Source organism: Eulemur rufifrons, chromosome 30 (genome assembly GCF_041146395.1).
Source record: "Eulemur rufifrons isolate Redbay chromosome 30, OSU_ERuf_1, whole genome shotgun sequence".
Lineage (NCBI taxonomy): Eukaryota > Metazoa > Chordata > Mammalia > Primates > Lemuridae > Eulemur > Eulemur rufifrons.
The window spans coordinates 26250881-26278375 of NC_091012.1; the positions used below are offsets into that span (position 1 = coordinate 26250881).

General features: G+C 38.9%; 1 protein-coding gene across 1 annotated transcript in view; it reads right to left on the reverse strand.

The window, feature by feature from the left end:
* AFF2 (ALF transcription elongation factor 2) overlaps positions 1-27495 on the reverse strand; it is a 318848-nt gene that overhangs the window by 147933 nt on the left and 143420 nt on the right. Inside the window, exon 5 of the mRNA XM_069464177.1 lies at positions 1476-1562. Within this exon, the coding sequence (XP_069320278.1) occupies positions 1476-1562 (87 nt within the window). The remainder of the gene's footprint in view (positions 1-1475; positions 1563-27495) is intronic.

The following is a 27495-nucleotide window of genomic DNA, read 5'->3' on the forward strand; positions in this document are numbered from 1 at the left end:
AAATTGTACACTTACTACAAAAGCCTGTTTAAAAACCAGTTCTATTGTACACACTTGTAAATGCTAAAATTATGACTTGCACAAATTATCTCTAAAATTGGGGAAGCCAGCCGAAAACACTGCAATTGCTGTACAAGTGTTAGATTCAATACCTGAAATGGATGGATCGCTCCCTTTGCTGGAAATGCTAGGGAGAAGGACACCAAATCCATGGCAGCCTGAAGCAGGAGGGTGGGAATGCAGGAAGGGATAACACACACCCATACTGGGACTGTGAGGGTCGCTGCTCACATAATTCTAAACGCTTTCAAAGGTGAAAGGTGATAACAACATAGTTTAGACCAGTATTACTGCCAAAATTATGACCCTAAAATCTAAAGGATTTGATTGGATGTTCCCCGTTTTATAAATAAAGCCCAAACTCATTGGGGTGGCATCCATGGCCTTTCAAAGAGATGCACCTGCTTGCCTGGGGTTCATCTGTCTTCACTCCCCATCACCCAAACTCTGATCCAGCCACTACTGGAGACCTCACAGAAGTATAGTTCACACCATGGTCCCTCTTCTCTTCATGACTTTGCTTATGCTGGTCTTCTGCATGGAATGTTCTTCTCTTGAGTTCTTCTCCACATATCAGAGTCCTAATCATCCTTTAAATGTTTCCACTTTGGTTGTGAGTACTTCCTCAACTCCCCATGGGAGTGTTAGATACTTCTCTGAGACTGGTATCCTCTATGAAGTTAGGGATGAGGAAAAGCCCTCTACATGTTTTGCGATCTACCTGTGTAGAGGGCTTTGATTCATCCCTAACTTTAAGTCCATTGTATGCCCTCAGTAAATAGTTTCTAAATAAATGGATGGATGCAAGGAAGGAAGGAAAACATTATTTATTTTTCTTTTATGGCATGTTAGAATAGCCATGTCTAGACATTTTTAAAACTGATGATGATAAAAAAAAATTCCTAGTAGGAGCAGATGAGAAAAAATTATATTTAGTGGTTAACAATAGAACTATAGAAGAAAATGCTAGGTCAAAGTGATATGTTGGTTTGTAAAGATCTGTCTGCTTGTGAGCAAGTACTAGAAGGTGACACACAAAATGAAAATTGGTCCATCAGAGTGGACTGCAGGATTTAAAATTTAAAAAAACTAGGATGATCTTGTTGTTAAATCATCTATTTGGTGTTTCTTAAAGGCTGAGATCCTCATTCCTTGATTCATCCACTGTGGGCACAATTACTTGGATAGTGGCGATGCTATAGATGGTAAGATATGCATGCCAGTACCTGTGTGAATATTGTCTTAAAGACTCTCTTTCGACAGAAATTATGTTAATATTACCATCCTGAGGGGCAAGAGAGTCCAGATTTTATGGTACTAGAAGACCAAGGCCATTTTTATCATTAAGAATCCAATCAAAAGATTGGTATAATTAAAATAAGATGAAGGAAAATGGAGGAAGGAAGATGACTGACCTGTCCTGGGATGGAAAATGTGTTCTGCTCAGAGTTTCCAGGAGTATGCATGGCAGTGAGAGGAGTAGGCCAGGAATGGGTCATCTCCTGATGAGGAAAAACAAAGCAACTTTATTTCCAGGCATTTAGAAAATCAAACCCCTTCTTGGCACTAAATACAATAGGTCCTTTATAAATACTTGCTGACTTAATTGGCCTAATTTTTTAGAGGAACTTAAAGTTATTTGGTCCAGTCCCCTGCCCTACACTGCTGCTTGAAGCCTATCTACAATACAAAGGACCATCCAGCGTCTGCTTACACATTGCCAGTGACAGGGAGCTCAGTACTATTTGAAGCAGCCTGTTCCATGTTGAGACAGCCTGATCAGACTATTCTGCCTCTTTGTGAGCTAAAAACCTGTCCCCCAGAAACTTCTAAATATTGATAATACTTTCAAGATGTACAGAAAGCATCTTCTTCTTCTTTCACGTGACAAGCCTTCAGCTGTTGGAAGACAGCAATCCTATCTCCTATCCTGTCTCTTCCCCAGGCTAAGACATCAGCTTGTTCATTCATTTGTTTGGAACCTTCAACTTTTCTTCTGATGCTCGAGTTCTGCACTCTGTCAGAACTGTTAGGTGCTCCCAGGAGGAACTCCAGATTGCCCACAGCTCTTCTAACTCATGGTACCCTATTCCAGGTGTGATCTGCCAGCTCAAGGGAGGGCAGCATGGCCACCGCCTCCTCATACTCGTCTTCTCTTGATGCAGCCAACAGTTAATGACACGTGCTGCCTGTCATGCACATGCTGTTGATGTTTCCACACAAAGATGAGACAGCTGAGAATTCTTTCTCATTCATAGAGAAGGCTACTATATGACTGGCAACTCGGTTCTACCCAGCCATGCACACAGTGTATTTATGAGTTCAAGTTTCAAAACAGGAAAAGCCCCTCAGGCTCCCACCCTCTGTTATCAGCAGGGGCACCTTCTCAGCTCTTTCAAACACTCAGCTTGAAAAGAGGTGCTGTTCAAATCTTGCTTGAGTCTTAGGGCACGTGGCCAACATACTGTACCCTAAGAGCAAGGATAATTAAATCACATGCTCAAAATCCCAGCAACAGAAAGATGACAAATTTTGTCAAGCAGGAGGGAGTCAGCATGTGTTGGATTCATCAAACATTTTTGTATATAAACATTAAACATAAAAAATATCAATGCAATGATAGAAATAAATGATGGCTTTGGGGAGGGGTTCTCAAGATCAAAGTTTATGAGAGTCCTTTTTAACAAGTAAGTTACATAATACTTTTTTTCCAGTCTTTATGAGTAACATAATTAGTCATTTCAAAGGTAATATTAAGAACTCTCAGGTAGCACTAAAACATGTTTTTTTCTTTCTATAATTACTCAATTCAAAAAGAATCTTTGATGTATGAAGAGCTGTAATGCAAGGAGATACTACTCCACAGATTCATTCACAGTGGCACTGCTGAAGCAGAATTTGTAAGTATTATTCAGACAAGCGCTGACACAGATTGAATTTTACCTAGCAGTATTTAAAAAGGAGTAAGTAAGTACATTAAAAATGCATATGCAATTTAGAGGAGATGCTTAACCTACTTAAGAGACAGACTATTTCCAAGTGTTTTTGAGTTGTGCATTTGTATCCAGTTGATATCATTCATGACAAATCCTACTTATGTACTCATCAAAACTGGCCCCAAAGTAACTCTACATGAGAACAGTTTAAAACCAAATTCTAATTACTCTGTGTTTTTAAAACACTCAATGATCTCTTTTAAAATTTAGTTGTTTTTTTCCTGATTTAAGGCTGGTGTCCAAAATAGACCATTTAAAATATAGAACTTGGTGGGGGATGTGGGATTGGGGAGATGTTGGTCAAAGAGTACAGCTTCAGTTTGGAGGAGTAAGTTCTGGAGATCCACTGTAGAACACAGTGACTATAGTGAATAATAATGTATTGTATACTTGAAAATTGCTAAGACAGTAGATTTTAAATGTTCTCACCATAAAAAAATAAGTATGTGAGGCAATGAATATGTTAACTTGATTTAATCATTCCACAATGTAAACACATATCAAAACATCATGTTTTATCCCATAAGGATATACAATTTTTATTTGTCAATCAAAATAAATGAATTTTTAAAATGAATAAAATATAGTTCCTATATAGCCAGAGTCAACAAAGGGGCAGTAAGCCCCAGCCTGGGAAAAGAGTGCTTCTGGGTTTATTAAAAATTGTTTTAGACAATGGGAACAATGAAGTTACTTCTTAAAGGTGCACGTTTTCCCCTAGGTCTTCTGTATTTACTCTGTGGAAGAATCTAATCATCTTCAATCACTAGCAAAGTGCACCGCCCTGCTGGCCAATCCACATGGAACTTCATACACTTTTGCATTTTCAATTACAACTGCAATTTGAAGATGTGAGATTTCATGAAACAGCACACTGAGTCCATGTTACCACTGATGCATTTGATTACAGTAGGGAGGATTGAGTTGAAAGGAATATAATTTCCTGAAAGGATATCTTTAGCAAGGGAATTTGGAGCAAGCTCTTTCACTTCTCAAAATGAGTTAGACCTGTAAAGTGTGGCAAGCTCACAGCAGATATTCCATTGTTATCCTTTTCATTAACACTTGAAGGATATTAATCTATTTTATGTTCTTGTTATTCTCAAGATAAGAACACCTATGCACCCTTACCCAACCGTACTAATCCTTCACTCAGTCGCCAAGTAAGAATGAGGTCCTGCTCCCAAAATGCTGCCAAGGCTTTTTACGATAGGCATCAATGCTGAGTACCAGTATACAACACCAAGCATCACTTCTCCTCTAACAAACATAAATTACACACATACACACACTCACACATCTGAGATTGGTCTGAACCTCCACAAAGAAGCTCTTTGATCTGATTGAGAGAGAGAGAGAGAGAGAGCGCACGAGCTAGCGCATAGGGATTTATATTCCTACTGGGCAACTGAGGTAATGGAGCTTCTGAGAGGTGAGGTTGCTTACACACAACCTTACATTTAGTTGTACATGAAGGCTGGTGACTGGTACCAAAGTGCATATTCTTTCCACTATACCAAATGTGTCTCTGTAAGACTCACTAACATGCTTAATGGAGAAAGGACTAACTAAGTAATGATGTTTTATTTTTTAGTAGTTGACAAAGAATAAGTTTCATAAGTGTTAGATCATTCTATGTAATTTCTAACAATGGGCAGACATTTATTTTAGTGTGATATGAAGACTCCAAAGTCAAACCCAGAAAAGTCAGAAAAGGCCCAATTTTCCACCACATTAACCACACCATGGCTCATGGCTAGGACTCTAACAAATCCTAAACAACTTGCGAGTAGCCCTGCTTTTCTCAGTTTAGACACAGAAGCTGAGTACTGTTCAGGCTGAGGGGCAGAAGACAGTCTACGTTGCAGGCTTTGCTAATCTCAAATGCATTCCGTACTCATCTAACATCAAGCTGTCTGAATGGCTATTATTTCAATTTCAAATAACTGCCACGTTGTCAAAAGCCTTGCCTTATTCAAATGTGTAGCTCCTGTGCCTAGTGTGTAGTAAGTAATTCATTGGTGTTTTTGTACCACAAACTAAAGAGGCAGGGATTAGCCTCACACAATTTTGACAGACGAGGAACTGAAGACACAAAGAGGTGAAGTGACTTGTGCAAGGCAACACAGCAAATGGCAGGATCTCTTTGGTGGATTCCCTATATTTGTTCTACTCACGTTTACCAAGTAGCCGTTATGTGCCAGTCACTGGGATATAGAAATTATAAGGTCAAATGCCTTCCCTTGAAGAGCTCACTCTGCTTGACATGCTAATCACCTCAAGAGGGGCATGTGCAAAGGCACAGGGAACATACTGGTGGGAGATACTCACTGTGCTAGGCATTTGGGAAAAGCTCCAATAGTGGAGGTGACAGGAACAGTGTGTGTGTGTGAGAGCATGTGTGTGTGTGTTTGTGTGTGTGTGCATTCTTTTTAGAGACTAACATTGAACCTGGTACATAGTAGCTATTCAAACAATATTTTTAGGTTAAACATAAATACCAAGGTCCTTACCTTCAAAGAGCTCAACTGAAGAGATGATTATAGCAATTTTTCTAATGACCATCTTAATGAATGCAAATAATGGTGGTATTTCACATATTTTATTAGCATTGTTGTTATTGTTATAGTCATAAGGAGCCCCCAAAGCTCCCTAGACTACGTATCAATAAGTATTAATAATAAGATAGGGAGAGTTTAACTCAACTCTAGCTCTGCCAAAAGCTACCTGAGTGGACCTGGTCAAGTTGCTTACCCATTGTGAACCTCAGTTTTCCTACTTGTAACATGTGGGCTTTGGCTTGGATGGCCTCTAGAGCAGCAGTCCCCAACCTATTTGGCATCAGGGACCTGTTCCATGGAAGATAATTTTTCCATAGCCCGGGGGTGGAGCATGGGGTGTCGTGGGAGGGGACGCGCAGAGCTCAGGAGGTGATATGTGGCCTGTTTCCTAACAGGTCACAGACTGGTACTGGGCTGTGGCCTGGGGTTTGGGGACCGCAGCTCTGGAGCTTCTCCCAGCTAGCAATGCTGTTAATCTCTGACCCTACCTCTTCTGCCCACCTCACAGACCCGCCACAAGGGGAAGTGCTTTGGAAACCATATAGTGTCGAACACATTCAAGGCACATTGCTACAAGCCCCACAAGCACAGCTCTGGCATTGCCAGTATGAGTCTGTGTGCCTCTGCTGAGCAATCAGGTGACCCAGGCTCTTCCCAAGGCTCAAGATCATGGGGCTCCCATACTCCCTTCCCCCTTCCCTCTTCTAAAAGACCAAGAATGTAATAAATGCAATTTTGGAAGTATTTACAAATTCCTGTGGCTAAGAATAGTAAGTGTGAACAGCTGAGAGGTTTTTAAATAAAAATATGGTTGAATAGGAGAAAAAATCCACAAAATCAGGTTGGATTTTATTTTCACAGAAACTTAGAATTAAATGGCTCCCAAGTCATAGTAACTGACCTCAGTTTCTGACTTCCTTTGGAGGGGCTCTTTTCTTTTTTTTCTTTCTATGTAGGGACTGCACTCCCCCAAAGTACTGTAACAGGACTATAAATATATACACTGAGTAGCCTTACAAGCCACCTAACGATGCAGAAATATCAGCATCTTCCCTTCTTCAAAACTAAATAAAACCTGACAACACTGAATCCATGTAACCACGTGTCCTATTTATGTGAGTGGAGTGTTGTCATTAGACAGTCAAATCCACTTCTTTAGCTAAAGCCCCACCTCCCTCCTTCCAGAAGAAAAACACACGTGTGTGTAGGGGGGGATTAATAACTTACCAGCAAATCTAATTTGTTTGAATAAATGATTTAAAACCTTTGTATCTGCGGGCCCTGACAGTTCTCCGAGGAGCCAAAAACGGGGGATGAAGCAGTTAGGCATTTGAGTTGCCAGGGAATAAGGGACAGGGTCCTTGGGGTGCCCAGGAAGGGCTGCCCAGGGACTTGGGCCTCAGGAGGGCGGCAGCCAAATAGTTCCTTGCCCTTAATCTACTATCAGTTTCAAACTGGCCTGCAGGAAGCTCTGCTCCTCCCTGGTAGGAGAAGAAGCCAGAGAGGAGCTGTAGCACCATTATCTGCAGCAGCAGTGGGGCTGTTAATAGGAAATGGGCAACAGGAGCTACAGCAAGGTTGGGATGGGCCCATGGAGAGAGCTGCACTGTCATTTGTGAGAGGATTCACATGCTGGCTGTGGTCTGCACAAACTGCTGTGCTCAGTGTGGTGCGCTAGAATGCAGCCACGCTGCTGCGCAGCCTCTGCAGAAATGCAAATCTGCTTGCTTCTCTGGGCAGGCCTTCCTTGGGCAGGCCTTGGGAGGACAGGGGCCCTTTGGCTGGGGTCAGGGAGCTTGGATGTTCCAGATGAAATTTCCCTTGGAGGGAAGCAGGGCATGTAGGAAGAGCTCCTGATCGCTTTCCTCTCTGGGCTGCCTCAGGACAGACATCATAAGTGTTTCCCAGAACAAGAAAGTTTTACACTAAAGATGCCCATGAGAAATGTGCTGCCCATGTAGGGTATAAGAACCTTTTTAACCCTGGCCAGGCCACAGCTAGAGAGCCTTGATACCACTCAGGAAATGGGATTCTACTTGGTAGACTGGGAAAGTGCCATGGACGTAGTATATCTTGGCTTCAGCAAAGTATTTGCCAAACCTCACATTTAATTCTTGCAGCTAAGGATGGACATGTGTGGAGTACATTATGCATTATCATGCACTAAGGTAGAATAAACTTACACAAATTGCTGAGTAAGCAAAGTCAACCTAGAAGGCAGTCTTCCTTTTAGTAGGGCTCTTTGGCTGAAAACATGCTTTCAAAAATTATCTCGTTGAAGAATAAACAGACAACCTACAGAATGGGAACAAATTTTTGCATACTACACATCAGATAAAGGACTGATAATAAGAATCTATTTAGAACTCAGGAAAATCAGTAAGAAAAAATCAAACAACCCTATCAAAAAGTGGGCAAACGACATGTATAGAAATTTTTCAAAAGAAGATATAAAAATGGCTAACAAACATATGAAAAAATTCTCAACATCCCTAATCATCAGAGAAATGCAAATCAAAACCACAATGAGATATCACTTAACTCCAGTGAGAATGGCCTTTATCAAAAAGTCCCAAAACAACACATGTTGGCGTGGATGCGGAGAGACAGGAACACTCCTACACTGCTGGTGGGACTGCAAACTAGGGCAACCCCTGTGGAAAGCGTTATGGAGATACCTTAAACAGATTCAAGTAGACCTACCATTTGATCCAGCAATCCCATTATTGGGCATGTACCCAAAGGAACAAAAGTCATTCTATAACAAAGACATCTGTACCCAAATGTTTATAGCAGCACAATTCACAATTGCAAAGATGTGGAAACAACCCAAATACCCATCAATTCATGAGTGGGTTAGTAAATTGTGGTATATGTATACCATGGAGTATTACTCAGCTATAAGAAATAACGGTGATATAGAATCCCTTTTGTTCTCCTGGAGAGAGTTGGAACCCATTCTATTAAGTTAAGTATCCCAAGAATGGAAAAACAAGCACCACATGTACTCACCAGCAAACTGGTTTCCCTGATCATCACCTAAGTGCACATTTGGGAATAACACCAATTGGGTTTCAGACTGAGGTGGGGGGTGAGGGGAGGGGATGGGTGTATACATACATGATGAGTGCGTTGCGCACCGTCTGGGGAATGGTCACACTTGAATGTGCTGACTCAGGGCGATGGGGGGTGGGGGGAGGGAATGGGGGTATAACTACATGATGAGTGTGATGTGCACTGTCTGGGGAATGGACACACTTGAAGCTCTGACTCGGGGGGATGGGTGGGACATGGGCAATATATATAACCTGAACTTTTGTACCCCCATAATAAGCTGAAATAAAAAAAAATTATCTCATTGAATCAACAACTTAAAAGAACATATAGCATTTCTGTTTATCAAAATTGCAGGTGATACTAAGCTATAGGTAATCAAAATTCAGAAAGATCATGCAATTGTGGCCCAAAGCCAGTAAGATGAATTTCTTTTTTTTTTTTTTTTGAGACAGAGTCTCACTCTGTTGCCCAGGCTAGAGTGAGTGCCGTGGCGTCAGCCTAGCTCACAGCAACCTCAAACTCCTGAGCTCAAGCGATCCTCCTGTCTCAGCCTCCCGAGTAGCTGGGACTACAGGCATGCGCCACCATGCTCGGCTAATTTTTTTCTATATATATTTTTAGCTGTCCATATAATTTCTTTCTATTTTTAGTAGAGGTGGGGTCTCGCTCTTGCTCAGGCTTGTCTCGAACTCCTGAGCTCAAACGATCCACCCACCTCGGCCTCCCAGAGTGCTAGGATTACAGGCGTGAGCCACCGCGCCCGGCCGAGATGAATTTCAACAGCAGTAAATGAAAACTGCAATTATGTTCAACAAACCAAGTGCAAAACTGCAGAATGAGAAAGACCACCTGGCTTAGCTATAATTCACAGGGTAAAACCCCATGGATTTTAGTTGACCACCTCCAAGTAAATCTGAGGGGGGTTGGAAGCCAAAAGAACCAGTGCCAAGTCAGGTGACTTTAAGTTAAGTATGATGTCCAGCACGTGGAGGGTAATAGTGCTGTTGGACACTGTGTGGGAAAGACCACATCTGAAACAGAGTGTGCTCTCCTGGATGCCACATCTCAGCAGGACAATGGGAATACCACAATCTTTCCAAGAGACAGCTACTAGAATAGTAAGTGTTTGGAAAGCTCATCACATATATAAATACACTTTAAAGGAACAGGGAAAGTTTATCCCACAGAAAAGGGAGACTAAGAGGGAGGTCTGGGGACCTCAAACACATGAAGGGCTCTCATATGGAAGGGATTGAGATCTGCTTTGTGGACCAAGAGGTTAGGATTAGCTCTATGTGTAAAAGTTATTAGGGGGCCAGTTTTAGCTCAAACTAAGAAAGAGTTTCCAATCATGTGAGCTTTCCAATCATGGAGCCTAGAAGGTTTAGAAGGCAGTGAGCAGCCCATCTCTGGAGGTGAGATGGCCCCTGCCTAGGGCAGTGGAAAAGGGATTCTTAGAAATGTGGGACCTGAGGGTTATAGATCAACTGTACTGCCTTACTTCGTCAGATAATCATACTCTTTACCTCTGTAAAGTCAACGATATAGATGAGAAGATGCATAACTGAATCTGGAGTGGTTGTTCTGCACGATATATAAATGTGGCTGACCAAATTGGCTAAGGAGATGAATTATTCTCCCAGGAATGGGAGCCAGGGGAGGTTGCTGGGGGAGTCTACTGTCTCACAATGAGACAGCCAGCAGTCCAACTTGTCTGATTGTTTGCTCAGCTCTTGGAAAGTCTAACAACAGTGGAACCACAGACTTTCGTGGGCTTGATCACTAACCACTCCTACCCAGCCTCTCTAGTAGTCAAAACGCTGTTCCATTCAATTGAATGAATATTCTTCTGTTGGAACATTCTTAAGACAGTCTCTTGAGATTGCATCTCTGATTTCTATGCAAGTGCTGGTAGGGAGGAAGTGTAAAATCAACTGTTAACATTAAATATAACTTCCCAGCCACAGCATAGAGATGGGTCAAAACAAAATGCAATACACCAGACCAAAGGAAAAAAAAAACCTAATTCTTTTAAAAGTTTCTAACACTAAGTTATGATTTCACTGACATGATATAAAAACATTGCAAATGTTTCTTCAAAGAAATAATTGACTGCTTTATTCAAACCCTTTAGTGCTGGCAGTTGTTTAAGGAAATCTGGAAATTTTCATCATCAGCCTAAAGACTGTACATGCAAAAAGTTCAGCGCATTCTGGCTGCCTTCATCCTGGCAGCCCCTAAACCAAGGTTTCACTGAAAAGGAGCCTAATTCTAATTTACTACTGGGAAACATAGTGATCAGCACCCTGAAGCTCCACTGTGTGCTCATTCAGGCAATCAAACAGGCCATCTTCTTGCCATTGCCAGGTGCAATCAATTCCATTTTACCCACTGAATGAAATGGGGACATATATGGACATGAGCAGGGCCTATCCACGTCACTTCTTTTGGACCAATTACTCCTCAGGCATTCTACACTCAGACACTGCAAAGAAACATCTCCAAAGGCAATGACAGGGGGACAGAACACCATCATGATATACCAGGCAGAATTCCACCAAACCAATTGGGTTCTGCACAAGGTTTCAGCAGCAGCAAGCTGAGGCCACAGCCCATCTAACTAATGGGGTTTGACTCCCCAAACAGAAGATTGCTTTGTAAATGTCAATCCTTATCAGGACATTTATCTAAATTAGGTTGAATCAGTCAGAACAGAAGACTTGCCACCTCACTAAGAAATGTTGTTAGACTGAACAACATTGAATTGTTTGCTTTCTTTGCTACAGGCAAAATTAGCACAAATTCAAGGGTTAGAAATGTAAGAACTGGCCACTGAGAAGCTGTTTTGCAAAAGGGAAACCTGGGTACAGGGCATCTGTTCAGTGGTCCAGTTCAGGCATCTGAGGATTCTAAGGTTGCCTGATGACCAATTATTACATTTCTAACCCTTGAACTTTTTTCTTTCATTATTAAGCTAATTTTGACATCAGAGCATTGCTACTCTTTTCAAAAGTGATTTTTAACTTCACTATTGAGCTTCTAACTCTTCTGGTTCAAATTATTTTGCCATCAACAATATCCAGTGACCATCACTTAAAATACACTGGCTTGAGACAATTCCCTAGGCTTTCATAATATTACAGTCATGGTTTTTTTCAGAGTCACTTTACGAGATGGAATGACATGCTGTATCCTCACAGCATGAGTTATTTCTTAATGATTACCCTCCAATTTGCTCCTTTAGCTCCAGCTCAGACAAACCAATTTGATAAAACTCACACACCTTCATTGGCTTCTCCCCCAGCACCATCTCTAATGATCTACATTTAATTTCATTCATTCAAAAAACATTTATTGAGTATCTACTCTCTGCAAGGCACCTAACAGCCAGGAGGCTGGACCAGGTCCAGGCATAGGGTCTGGCCATACTCTGGGTAGCTAGAGTATTCATAATTGGAATGAGAGCAAGAAAATAACAATTACCAGTTATAATTCAAACCAGAACTAAAATAAACCTGTCAGAATTTTTTTTAAGAGTAACATGCAATTTGTTATCATGTACCAGAAATTACCAAAGGGATTTGTTGATTTCACATTGCTGTAGAGATACACAGTGTAGATGCAGCAACACAGCAGTCCTTTAGAAAGCCAGCTTATGCTGTAAGTGAAAGGCACTAGAGAATGACAACTCTAGGCAAAGGGGGGCAGAAGGATACATTTCACACAATCCCCAGTCTAAGCCTTTTCAAAGAATTACACAAGGCGTTAGTATTCCATTTCTAAGGGCTGCTGTAGCTTTTCAAACATGATAGCTTTCTTGTAGTATACACTTATCACATTAAGAAAAATGGTAATGAGGAGTTCATGACAACTGCTTTTAGAAGGAACAAAGGCTCAATTGCTGGGGAGAAAAGAAGTAATATCTATTTTCATGGAAAGAGGCCTCCAGTGAACAACTTGGCTGTAGCTTTGCTCTCTCATTATTTCTGAGCTCAGTAAAAATAAGGTACCAGGCCACTAATACAGCTGAAACTCCATCCAATATGATTTGCATGGAATTGTCTTTCTTCTGAAACAGCCATTTGAATCTTAGAATCACAGTGCCAGGGGGATGAAAGAGAACTGGTTTGTCCCATTCACATGAAATTAACTAACAAATCTATCACAAGATGTCAGTCTAACTACTGAACACCCAGCCCTCCCCCAACCCCCCCCCACAGACACCACTCAATCAAAATCAAAATAAAAATAGACCAACAGAGGCATCAAACTCTTTGCAGTAGCCTGAATTTAACAACATCAAAACCACTACTAAGTCCCAGTGAAATCGATTCAGAAAGCCCCCTCCAAGTATTCCAAGCCCCTAGTAAGTTGAGGATTACTGAATGCCTGGACAGTCACTCCTCTCTCCAGATTTGTTTTTCACTGCAATTACTCCAAATAATGGAAAATAAATAGCAACTGTATTTCATACCAAGAGTGGCAAAGAGGCAGCAAAAGTGAAAGCCATATCTTTTTCTAAAAGGATGCTTGACTGATGAAGAAATTTCGAAAACATTCTAAACTAGATATGGACACTCTAGGGGCTGATGGTATGGACATAAAACCTAGCCCCATAGGCATGCTTCAATCCTGTGTTAAAACCAGGAAAGTCAGTCCCTCTCTGCCTTGGTGTAACAAATGTAAGCTATGAGTAGCTACTGATATGTTATGTCTTTGGAAATCATACTGCAAAGATAGTATACACTAAGTATTAAACATAAATCCAATCTATTCTTGCATTTCACCATTTAGTCATTTTTAAAATGAAAAGGTACTAATCAAACATGAAACCTGTTATCAAAGTGCTTTTTATTAATAATTTCCCATTGACATCTTTGAAGGCACTCACATCTCTATTCTAAAACATTTACACACCAAAGGGGTGCATTCCAGCTAACCTCCCCAAGCTTCCTTAATAACTCTGTGAGGATCCATTGCCCATGGATGTCTCTAAATCCTCTTTAAACCTCTATCTGTTTTAAGCCTATACCATCTCTTGGGGTAACCAGATCAATACTTTTACTTGCAGCTATAAATTTAGTAAAGTACCAAATAGAAGATTCAAAGAGAACAATGTCAAACCCTTTGCTGGGAAGGTTCTAGTGGGCAAATGAAACACTGGGCTTTAGGTAAATAAATAGTACACGGAGAACTCTCTCCCACACACATAAAGCTGCCTCTCTCAAGCCTGAGATTCCGACTGCTGTTTGTAATCAATTTGTAACTCTTGTCCAAAAGCCAATTGTCAACCAGTGGGTTCATACTGGGCTCTAGTCACATCTTTCTTCCCAGCACCACAGCACGTTGCCTCTCCACCCCCACCACTGCCTCCTGCTCATCTAGTCTCTCCTTCATTTGCTTTAAAGAAGGAAAGAAATGTGCAAAATCATTTTTAAAAAATCCTGGTCAGGGATTTGCAAGCTACCCACAGGGACTGTTATACAGCTGACAAAAATCAACGTGGCAGGGTCTCTGGGCTAATTAAACAAATGTGACATTTGAAAAGCTGCAAAGTGCCTTATAAACCATGGAATGGTCAAAAAGGAGAAGGGAAAAAAAGACATGCACTATATTAAAGACAAGAGAGGAGCTTGCATATTTAATAATTAAGAAAATTGCAGGGGCAATCTAAACTCCTTGGTCAAACCAGATTGAGAGTCTGCGATGGGTTGAAATATAGAATTCAAAGTCATACTTTGAAAATATTTAGAACTGCTGAACAATAAGAAGAGTCACAATAGCAATCCAATAAAAGCTTGCAAGTATTTAGGGATTAGAATTCACTGAATGCTTCATTCATGTTACTCAGGAATCCAGGAAAAGTAGTTTTTCTTGTTCTCATTTCACAGATCAGAGAGTCTTGGAGACAACATTGTGCAGCTGAAGGACCTCTGCCCAGGGGTCAGGCTTTGAGCTCCAGGCTTTGACCACCACCATGCTCTATAAGGATGGGTTCTCTCAAAGGGAACACTGCAAAACCTGCAGCAGGAACCAAGCTTTATCCACCTTTCTGGCTGCGTTCACATTTTGGTGGTTTCCAGAGCTACTTTATAATTGTTTTGAAATCACTTTCTCAATTCATTGCATGTGTGGGTCACACAACCTAAATGGCAAATCAAAGAATATGAGCCTGCCTCTAAGGAAAGGCCTAGATTCATTAAACATGCCTTGTCAGCAGATACATTGTGATGTCTTTTATTCTCCAGTTTTATGGAGGTATAATTGACAAAAATTATATATTTACGGTGCACAATGTAATGTTTTGATATATGTATACATTGTGAAATGATTGCCACAATCAAGCTAATTAACAAAACCATCACCTCACATTAGTTCCTTTTTTTGTGTGGTGAGACACTTGAGATCTACTCTCTTAGCAAATTTCGAGTATACAGTACAGTCTCATTAACTGTAGTCACCATGTTATACATTGGATTTCCAGAATTTATTCACCCTGCCTAACTGAAATTTTGTACAATGAATGGCTTTTCTCAGGACTCAGTCCATCTTAAGGTTAATAATCCAGATCTTGGGTTCCTGTGCTACATCAAAATGTAGGTAAGCAACTTCCCTTTATGAGAAAATAGGTCAATTAAAGTCGCTGGAGCTGTCCAAGCGTTGCTGTGGTCCTTCCTGTAACGATGCACCTTAGGTGAATGCCTCAAGACATGGCAGAGCTGGAGGGGGTAGGAAAGGAAGAGTGAGAGAGGAAGGGAAGAAGCGAGGTAGAGAATATGAATCAAATCCTGAGTTTTCATAGTACCATTTTTCTCTTAAAAGGGCCTTTCAAAGTATCCTGTACCCTCTCATTCCCAGAGCCTGGGAATGAAGGCATTATTATTCTTCCTGAACACAGGGAAAGAAACTTTGCTTGAGGCTTGGATTGGGAGTGGGCAGGTCCCTGCACTGCCTACCAAACCACATGTATGCCTGAAATTTTTCTCCTCTTCTCTCTATTGTGGGAACATTCACTTTATCTCTTTCTACCTACTTAAGCTCTGTTTTGGTTCTTTCTTATATAGCAGGGGCACTGCTCAGAACTAGAGTAGCACTTAGGCAATGTATTCTATATAAGCCTCAGGTTGGAAATAAATTATTCAGATGTACTCTAAACATAAAAGAGAGAACATAGTCTAAAAGGTAAAATGAAGGTTGATTTTATTTAATGATAGGACTCAGAATGAAGATCTAGAGCAGATATTAGGAGATACTCTGAGGCAGTTCTGTTCACTACATCTTTCTATAATGATGGAAATATTGTATTGTATTTTGTGATCTCCAGTATGGTACCCATTGGCCACATGTGGCTACTGAGCACTTGAATGCACTGAGGAACTAAACTATTATTTTATTAAAATTTCATTAATTTGAATTCAAATATCCAGCCATCTGTGGCTGGTGTTACTGCATTGGACAGTGCAAAATATTCAATACTTTACAGATGGAGAACTTGAAGTATGTAATGGTTAAGTGACTAGCCTATGGTCACAGAGTAAGATATTGCCAGGGTCAGGACTAGCTTTGAGATCTCTTGATACCCAGTCCAATGTCACTGACACCTTACTTTAATCTTAATCCCCATTCGCCCAAAGGCCAATGCTGGAGAATCTTTGCTCTGTAACATAGGACAGAAGCAGTCCAGGCTCTGACAACATGGGGGTGGATCCTCTAGGTCTCAGACCCTCTATTCACTTTTGCATCAAAAGCACTGAGGGTATGAGGCTGTGCTGGAGGCTCATTGATTAAAGAGCAGTAAAAAGGCTGCAAAATTGGAGGATGGGCTACCTTTTTGGGTTTCCTCCAAATGCAACAGGTCCTGAGAAGTAGGTAGAAAGGAGCTGAACAGAAAACTATCAGAGGCCCAAATAGCCAGGATGTTTTCTTTTCATCTTAGTATTATATTGGCTTTAGTTAATTGTTTCATGATTCTGCAATTTCCAATTAATATGCTGCCAGGGGAGAGCTGGATGAGTCTGTTTGTATTAGTGTGTTCATCCCAAGAATGGTGGACTCTGGGGGAATGGAATGTTTAATGGCAGTGACATACACAAAAAGGTCCGGAAAAACTCACTGTGGAGGAGAGAAAACATCTCATGGAAGCTCCTTTCTTATGACCACAATGATAATAAGCACAATGAATGGTGCCAAAACATTATTCAAGAGATTCAAATCATCTATCCCATTGTAGTAGCATAGGGTGCCCTGCCTTTAGTCATTGCATTGTTTAAAGTGATAATGGCAGCATTGTTGTGCTTTGAGGAGCAATATTTAAAATGAGCTATAGCAATAGTATTAAATAATAATTGGCAATGGAGTATGTAAGGACAATCTGGCTACAATAGCTGTCACCCCATCAATTGCCAAGGTTGATTTGGCTGATCTGGCTGGCTAGGCAGGTGTCCTCTTCTTCCCTCACCACTCCTTCCCCAACAACGGAGTACCACTCTTTGGTCAAGGGTATACAAGTAGCTGCTTTCCCCTATTACAACCTCCACACAGGTTTTTCAAGGTCTATTTGTAGGAAAACATAGGGTAGTCAAGCTTCCAAGACCCCAGACATACCCAAAAGAGGAGCTGTATGTGGCAGTCTGCCTTTCTGAAAAAAAATGGCAATGGAAAAACTTAGCACAAAAAGTGGTGCTAAATATATCATTTGGAGAAATAAGAGATGGAGTCATTAGAATGTCTAATATTTGCATAACTATTCTACTCACTAAATGCTATTATCTGCTTATTAACTTATAATATTTTCATGGAAAATCAAATCATTATTTTACCTTGGGTGGAAATAATACTATGAGGTCATTTTCTCTAACCATTCCTCTACAAATTTAAGTCACTTAACAAACATGCTGCGCCTACCCTATGCACTCTTTGTACACCTACACTTGTCACCTTTGTGAGCATATATGTGGGGGCTTCTGGGCTAGGCCAAAGGGACAGGGTAACGAGTTTGACACAGACCATGCCCTCATGGATTCAGACTCCTCTGCCGCGCGCACACACACACACACACACACACACACACAGGCAACAAGTACGGCTGTGTAAAAATTGATAGGGGGACCTAGAAGACAGAGAAATTAACTCATTAATTTCAGTGCTTTCTGTGCTGGATCTTACATGGTGTGAACAGGAGGTCACCAGGCAAAGACAGAAGTGGATGAGGCTCCAGGCAGAGGGAGCGGTTGACACACGGAGGCAGGGGAGGAGATGGCACATGTGCGGAAGGGAAAAAAGTCTGTAGTGGATGCAGAAAAAGGCACCCAGTCGGGAGAACTGGCAAGACATGAGACAGGAATCAATAGGGGCATAAAGCAAGAGCCCTTCCTGCTAAGATCAGGATTTGGGTTTATCCTCTAGGTATTGGGGAAGCACGGTACCTCTGCTTGAGCACCTTCAGTGACAAAGACCTCACCTCCTTTCTATCTTTGGGCAGATCCACCAGTTAGAATGGGGAAGGGAAAGGAAGGATCTAATATTTATGGAGTGCTTCAAGCACTACTCTAGGGGCTTCACATGCATCATCTCATTTAATCTTCCCAATAATCCTGAGAACTAGGCAATATTATCACAATTTTGTAAAGGAGATACAGAAAGGTTAAATTACCCAAGAGCATTCAGCCAAGTGAGAAGAGCCAAGCTCTACTTCCTTAACCATGATGTCTCCCTAGAACATTCTTCCTTTTATTACTGTGATGCTTATTCTTCTCTAAGTGCCCCTCAGGAGCTGGGTTTCACCATTTCACCAAGTGAGCCTCTGAGCCTCGCTTCCACAAGGTAGTCCCTCATGCAGCACAGCTGCTCCCTCTTCTAGTTCAATTTTCTTCAGTTTAATCTAGCTTATCCCTTTAGCCATTCAGATTTTGAATCTACTCACTATCCTGGTTACTCTTTGCTAAATGCATTTCAGTTCAGCAACATATCTCTTAAAAATTTTTATGAAAGCAATGTAAATTATAGAAATTGAGAAAATATAGGAAAGAAAAAACTCACCCATAATCTTATCGCTCTAACAAAATAAGAACTATCAGAGTATTTTCTTTTAGCTGCTATTTATTAATGTTTTTACATGGATATAATAATTGAGTACATAAAATGTTATATTCTGGTTATATATCAGAAAGTTTTTTCCCCAGGTCAATATATCATCCTCAAAGCCATCATTTTAATAGCTGATTATTAATTCTGAGCTTACAAATCTCAGTTTGCTTAACTATTCTCCTGTTGTCAGATATATAGTAACTATTTTTGCTATTGCAAATAATGTTGTAATGAATAACTTTGTTCACATAGGTTTTCTAGGAGTTTGGATTTTCCCCACAGCATGGATTCTCCAAAGTGGCATTACAGATTATCAATGTCCCTCTAAAAATGGCATGGTCAACCTAAATAAATGAAGAGGCACACTGACCACATTCATGAGTTGAAAGATGCAACAAGGTAAAGGTGTTAATTTTCCCCAAATTGATCTATCGATGTAATGTAATACTAACCAACATTCATGCAGGATTCTTGGTAAATATAAACAACATGATTCCAAAATCCATATGGAAAGGAAAAGGAACTAGAACAGCCAAACCATTTAGAAAAAGAACAAAGTTGAAGGATTCATATTACCCTATTTTAAGACTTACTACATTTGCAGAAATTAGGACATAATGGTATTGGTGAAAAGTCAGGGACATAGACCAATGGAATAGACTAGAGAGTCCAGAAAGAGATCCATATAACTATGGTCAATCGACTTTTCACAAAAATGCAAAAGGTATCTCCACATTGCTTTCCACAGGGGTTGCACTAGTTTACAGTCCCACCAGCAGTGTATGAGTGTACCTGTCTCTCCACATCCACGCCAACATGTATAGTTTTGGGACTTTTTGATAAAGGCCATTCTCACTGGAGTTAAGTGATATCTCATTGTGGTTTTGATTTGCATTTCCCTGATGATTAGAGATGTTGAACACTTTTTCATATGTTTGTTAGCCATTAAGCACCACATGTACTCACCAGCAAACTGGTTTCCCTGAGTGCACATTTGGGAATAACACCAATTGGGTATCGGACAGAGGTCGGGGCTGGGTGGAAGGGATGGGTGTATACCTACTTGATGAGTGTGATGTGCACTGCCTGGGGAATAGACACGCTTGAAGTTCTGACTGGGGGGGATGGGGTGGGGGGAGGGGATGGGTGCACACCTACATGATTGAAGCTCAGACTCGGGGGGATGGGGAGGCATGGGCAAAATATATAGCCTGAACTTTTGTACCCCCATAATGAGCTGAAAAACAAAAAAACAAACAAACAACAAAAAAAAACCCTATACTGAGAAATGGAAAAAAAATGCAAAAGGAATTCAATGGAGAAAGATAAAAGATACTCTTTTCAATAAATGGTGTTAGAACACAATGAACAAAATAAATCTCAACCTATACCTCACACCACATATGAAAATTAATCCAAAATGAATCAAAGACCTAAACAAAGATCTTAGAATAAAACATGGGAGAGAAATTTTATGACCTTGGTTTATACAAAAAGTTCTTAGACTTGACACCAAAATTGTAATCCATAAAATGAAAATAAAGATAAATTGGACTTCATCAAAATTAAGATATTTTGTTCTTAGAAGGACACCATCAAGAGAATGAAAAGGTAAGCTACAGCCTGGAAGAAAATATTTGCCAATCATATATCAGACAAAAGACTTATAGCCAGAATATATTAATAACAAAAGCTCTCAAGATTCAATAATACGATAACAACCTGATTTTAAAAGTGGGCAAATGATTTTAACTTCATCAAAAAAGATATACAAATGGGAAAGAAACACATGAAAAGATGCTCAATGTCATTAGTCATTTAGGAAATGTAATTTAAAACCACAATGATACATACCACTACACACCTATTAGAAAAGCTTAAACAAAAAAAATAGCAAAATCAAGTGTTGACAAGGATGCTGAACAAATGGTCTTTCATACATTGCTCATGTGAATGCAAAATGATACAGCCACTCTGGAAAACAATTTAGTATTATTTTTATAAATTTAAACATGCACCAACCATATGATCTAGCAATCCCACTCCTAGGTATATACCAAGCATAAATATAAATGTACATTCATGGAAAAAATCTGTACACGATTGTTCATACCAACATTATTCATAATCACCAAAAACTAGAAACAGTCCAAATGTTCTTCAGTGGTGGAACAGATAAACAAATTGCGGTACATCCATGCAATGAAATGTCACTCACGAATAGAATGGAACAAATTATTTATTAAATAATACATGCATAAACTTAAGTAAATTTCAAAGGTATTATGCTGAGTGAAATAATCCACTTTGGAAAGGTTGCATACTGTATGATTCCATTTTTATATACATTCTGAAAAAGGAAAAACTACGAGGACAGAGAACACATCAGTAGTTTCCAGGGATTGGAGGTGGGGAGGAGGATCTGACTACAAAAGGGTAATATGAGGGAATTCTTTGGGATGCTGGAATTATTTTGTATCCTGTTACAGGTGTTGATGACAGGAATCTATGCATATGTTTAAACTCATAGGACTATAACGAAAATAAAACGCACATTTTACTGAATGTAATTTTTAAAAAATGTGCTGGCCAGAAATCAATACCATTATGACAAGTGTGGTCTGAACAGAACAGAACAGAGAAAATCCATACCATTCTTAATTCTAGATGTTCTAGATTGGGGGGGGGCGGGGGTCAGCAAACTACCTTCTACAGGCTAAATATAGTCCACCGCCTGTTTTTATAAATCAAGTTTTATTGGAACACAGTCACAACCATTATTTTACATATTGTACATGGACGCTTTCATGCTACAATAATAGAGTTGTACAGATGAGACAGAGACTGTATGGCTTAAAAAGCCAAACATATTTACTCTCTGTCCTTTTACAGGAACACTTTGCTGAGCCTTGCTCTAGATTGTCTTCTAGTAACACACTTTTGGGCAGTATATATGTTACTGCTAAACCTTTTCTTGTCTACTCTAAACACTGGTGTACTCAAGTGCATTATCATATAGTTAACACTCCTATGAAACTGGATTTGGTCCATCTAATAAGCTGTTTTCCTGATTCTGACACATGGAATTATTAGCAATCTCTCCCAGCTTCACTGTTATCCACTGGGTCAGAGGCTGAGTCCTGCAGTAATTAATCACTTAAAACCTACTTCTTTAGCTTCATATCCTCGTGGTGAAATGCAGAATGCATAATGGTTAAAAGCATGGGTTGCAGAGCCAGACTGCCTAGGTTGAGATGTTGGCTCTGCCACTAGTAAGCTGTTGAACTTGGAAAGTTACATATGCTCAAAGTACATCCATTTCATTATCTGTAACAGGGGGATGATAACAGTACTTGATTCCTGGCACTGATATATTGATTATATGAGTTACTATATGTGAAATTCTTCTAACAGTACCAGGTGCAAAAGATCGCTATGTAAGTGTTTGGTATTATTATTAGTGTGTACTTTGGATCCAGGCCAACATGAGTTCCAATCCTGTGTCAACTGTCTAGTAACTGTATGAATATGTGATTTGGGGTGATTTATTCAACCTCTCTGAGGCGTCCAGGCTGTTGCTGACCCATTAGTTAGTGGCCTCTGGGTAATGAGCTAAGCACTGCTAGAGAAAATTACACAATCCACAGATTGGAACCTATATAAATATAATGTCTTCAGGATCACCTGGAGCCTTGAAATTGCATCATAATCTTACTATATTCCCTTAAAGAGCCTTCTCCCTCTCTTTCAATGACTCTTTCAAACCTTCTCTAATCTCTAACCTCTGAACTTTGCCCTGACTGCTTCCTACCCTTGCCAGCTCATCCTGAGACTTGGCCTAAAAATTTTTAAAAATTAAATAAAATTATTTCATATATATTTCTAATATTTCATGTTTTTGTTTTTAATCTTTAATACATCTGGAAATAATATTATATGGTGTGAGGTAAGGATTCAAGATTAATTTAGGGAAAACAGAAATGCTTGTGATACTGTCTTCCTATCCAAGAATGCTATGTCTTTCCATTTAAGTATTCTTTTGTGTCTCCCATAGTGACTTAGTTTGTTCATATGGCTCTGACAGATTTCTTGTTAAATTAATTCATAAGGCATAAATTGATTCTTTTTATCCATTATATCTTATAGTTGGTTGCTTTATATATAAAGACTATTTATTTCTACATATTTATTTTGCACACAACTTTGCTGAATTGGTATATTATTCTTAATGGTGTTTTCAGTTAATTCATTTGGGATTTCCAGGAAAAGTATATAAAATCTACAAGTAATACACATTTTACACATTATCACCCATTTTTAATACCTTTTATTCCTTACTTTGCTTGTCCTGGCTAAACTCCAGAACAATATTAAATTTTAATAATAGTGGTATATAAAGAACACCTAGTCTTTTTCTTGACTATAATCGGAATGGTTCTATAGTTTCCCTGTGAAATCTGAAAGTAGCTTTAGAGTTGAGATGAATATGTTTTATCATATAATGATGTTTCCATCTATTTCTATTTTATCAAGAATGGGTCTTCAGTTTTGTCAAGTGTCTTTTAGCATCTATGAAGATTACTGTGCACTTTTTCTTTTTATTCTATTTATAAAATAAAAATTTGTATAATATAAATGGATTTCTTAATATTGAGCCAGCCTCACATTCCTGAAGTAAAACCTACTTGGTCATGGTGTATATCCTTTAAAGTGCTGATTCTGTTTGCTAGAAAGGAGCTTTGCATCAATATTCTTGAATGATATTATTATGTATGTTTCTTTTTGTGTTCTATTTCTATCAGATTTTGGTATCAACATCATGTGATAGGTTAGATTTTCTAAAAAATACATTGCAATTTTTTCCTCTTCTCTGTTCTGCAACAGTTACAATGTGTGGGGGTTTTTTGTTTGTTTTGTTTTGTTTTGTTTTGTTTTACCAGTTTGGTTGAATTTCCCTGTGAAATCCCATCTGGGACTGATGTTTTTGTTAAGGGGTGGGGCAAGTTTTAATTTCACTTATGGTGGTAAGTCTGTTTAGATTTTCTGTCTCTTCTGGAGTCAGTCTCCATCAATTATATTTCAGTAGAAAAATCTGCCATTTCATCTAGCTGCTTAATTTATTTGTATAGAGTTGAGTAAATTGTCACTTATGAGTCCTTAGTTTTTTCTGTGTCTCAGGTTATTTCTCTTTATTATTCCTTGTTTTACTTATTTGTGTTTTTTTCCTGTTTTTTTTCTTGATGAAGTTAAGTAACAAATTATCTATTTATTGCTGTTAACATTTTATGTGGGGAAAAGATGTTGAATTTATTAATTACAATGATTTTCTGTTCATAATTCATTAATTTGCAGCTCTTGATTTATCTACTTTTAAAATAGCATCTTTAAGCTCTTGTATCACTGATTTTGCTCTTGTATTTTTTAGATAAAATTGCTTCATGTTTTATTAACAAATTCATGCCATTATGTTGGTCATAGCTTTAGTTTTTTCTATAGTGACATTTTTCCCTAGTACATTTTTTCACTTTATTTTTAGATTTTTCCATAGATTTTGGGGTGATTCCCTTCTTATTATTGCTAATTTTTTAGTGACAAGAGTTCTTCCAGGACCAGTTAAGTCTGTGGCTGAATTTCAGACTAGCAAGAATTCTCTTTAAAACACAAGGTTATATGACTGAGTGCCTTTGGCCTTTACTGCTCTATTATCAAAAGACATTGGCCCTACTGGCTACCCACAAAGCAGCATCTCACTTGTCTACCCCACCAACAAAGTGCTTTCCACAAATATGAATTTTTTTATGTAATTTTTCATTCAATCCTGCCTTCCCCATTTCTCAAAATATGCTCCAAACTTGGTCCATGGAAGCTACCATCTCCAATCTTCACACCCATTCCTATTATTCCAGTATTATTTTTGCTTTTCATGGTGTGACACATCCTGAAAAGCAGCATTTCATTAGGTAGGCCACAAATCCATGACCATGGGAATCATCTCTTGGCTTCTTCCCTGTTTGACCTTCACAGAATAAATTGTGACTTAGGCTTATGAATGTCCTCTGGTTAGAACAATTGTGGAATTTAAATTTATTTGTCTCATTCTCCTTAATGCTTTCATTTCAAAACTGGGAGATGCCTACCAAATTGAGTATGAGAGGCTATTTTCTCAATGCATTATCCAGAGACACATGTTTTACCTTTACACAGATACAAGTGGAATAGTTAACTTCCTTGTATTACCTTTTTTTCCTGCCAGCCCAATCCTACTAGCACAGCCAAGACCAAAAGGCTAGTTCTCAAACAACAGTTGGAAGCTATTACTTTTTTCAGATAAGCCTAGAATGCTTTTTGGCAAACCAATCCGTTGTTTCATTACGCTCTCTGTATGCTCAAGATACAGAAAGCAGGTGTAAATTCTACACATGGCTTACATTCTCACCTGCTTTCATTCAATGCAATAGAAAATAATAAATCACCATATTCACAAAAAGAAACAGGTTGACAGAAAACAGACTTATTTTTATAGCATACCTAAGATATATCGGGACTCATATATTTACTCAGCCATTTTAAAGGGTCTACTCTTGCTCACTCCCTGGACAGCTAAATGCTGGGTTGCTAAGTTACTGGTATTTGACATCATCTCTTCCCTGACATCTCCCCATGTTTGACAGATTCCCATGATTCACTGGGCCAGTCACCTTGTTACTCATATTACTCACTTTCCCAATGACTTCTGTAAAATCATTTAAAATTCACCTCATACACTAGCTGCAAACCCCCAGATTCCACAGGAAAATATTTAAACTGCTTCACAGGCTCTAAGTGCATTTGGAAGCACACTGGATGGCTTACCTATATTGTTCACATAATAGTTGTTATAATTAAATTTAGCATCTTTCTTCTGGGTTGGTTTGTGTTTGAGAAAAGAGGAAATGATTACTTGGAGGCAAATAATGGGTAATATCTCTTATGGGCTAATTTGGTTCCATGAATAGCTCACTTCACACATGCATGCTATGTATTAAGTCCATTAGTGCTTTGAATTAGCTTCAGAAAAGGTAATACTGCACATAATTTACCCAGTCAAGGGCATTTTCACCTGCTGACAAATTTACATATTTCCCAGTGTCATTAGGTAAAAGCTAGTCATCAGATTAGCACAGGGTATGATCATTAGTTAGTTCATTTATTTGACTCCATCAACGTTAACATTAATTATAGTCTAAATTATATTTAGCAATTGTTGTCTTTCTTGGATGGAACACTATATTACTATTTCAAGAAACTATCATTTTAAAAGTCCATGCCAGAATAAGATAGATGCTTTTTGAAACATTCCAGAAAGATTTGTATTTAAGATAGCTATATAGAAAATCGTTTGCATGATTCCAATTTGAACATTATTTATACATTAATTTGATGGGATATAAAATCAATTGCCTAATTATTGGTTAAATTTATAAAAGAAATTTTACTGAAAGGTGCTTGATTATGCTGCATAGTTATGATAATATAATCAAATTCCCTTTCAGACATAATTGACCAATTTTGTTCCCTGTTCCATTCCTTTCTTCACTTGTAAGATGGGCTTTTTCATTTATTTCCCTGTCAAAAGAAAAAAAAAATAACAACAAGTACTGTATATGTTTGTCCTGTAATTATTTGGTAAGTTCTTTCTATGCTAAAACTGTAAACTAAAACACAGACCTAATAAGTAGAATTGCCATAATTTAGAATGCTATAAACACAGATCATACCGTAATCAAAAAGAGGTGCCTATGTAGGTGTTTACCAACCTGATCCATATGGCAGGAAGAAATCTGTAAGAAGACACAGTTTATCAAATCAAGTTCCCTAAATTCTAGCTAGCAAATTCAGCATCCCTCATTAACAGTGAATTACCCTTACAGATGTTTGCCTATGAAATTATCACAATCTGTTCACCATCAAATCTAAAAGAAGCACCCTGCACGTTTTTACAGAATTGAAAGCAGGGTCTCAAAGACATATTTGTACACTCATATTCCTAGCAGCATTTTTCACAATAGCTAAAACATGGAAGCAACCCAAATGTCCACTAACGAATGAATGGTGAAGCAAAATGTAGTATATACATACAATGGAATGTTGTTCAGCCTTAAAAAGGAGGAAAATTCTGACATATGCTACAACACGGATAAACATTGAGAACATTATGCTAAGTGAAATAAGCCAGTCACAAAAAGGCAAATATTGTATGATTCTACTTATTCTGACTAAGACTAGTTAGAGTAGTCAGAATCATAGAGACAGAAAGTATTACAGTACTAGAATGGTGGTTGCCAGGGGCTGGATGGAGAGGAAAATGGGCAGTTATTGTTTCATGGGTGTGAATTGTGTACCGTATACTTAAAAGTAGTTATTTTACCACAATAAAAAAAAGTTGGAACAAAAAAAGTATAAATAAAAATAAAAGAAGTGCTCTGCCGGCATTTCTGACTCTAGAAAGGACTTAATTGATTGTTGATATTTCTAAGTAAATTCTTGCTAGGAACAAATAAATCATACTACTTCAGAACAAATCATCATTGAACATCCACTCTTAGCTAGCAGCATTTAGAGCATGCTGCTCTCCTTGGCTTAACTCTTCCAGAAATGATTACTCTAGGACCCATAAAACCCCGCAGAGCTCCAAAAAGAAGCTGCTGGTGGTGCTCATATTATTACAGATGAGCAGCCTAGGAATCCCTCATATG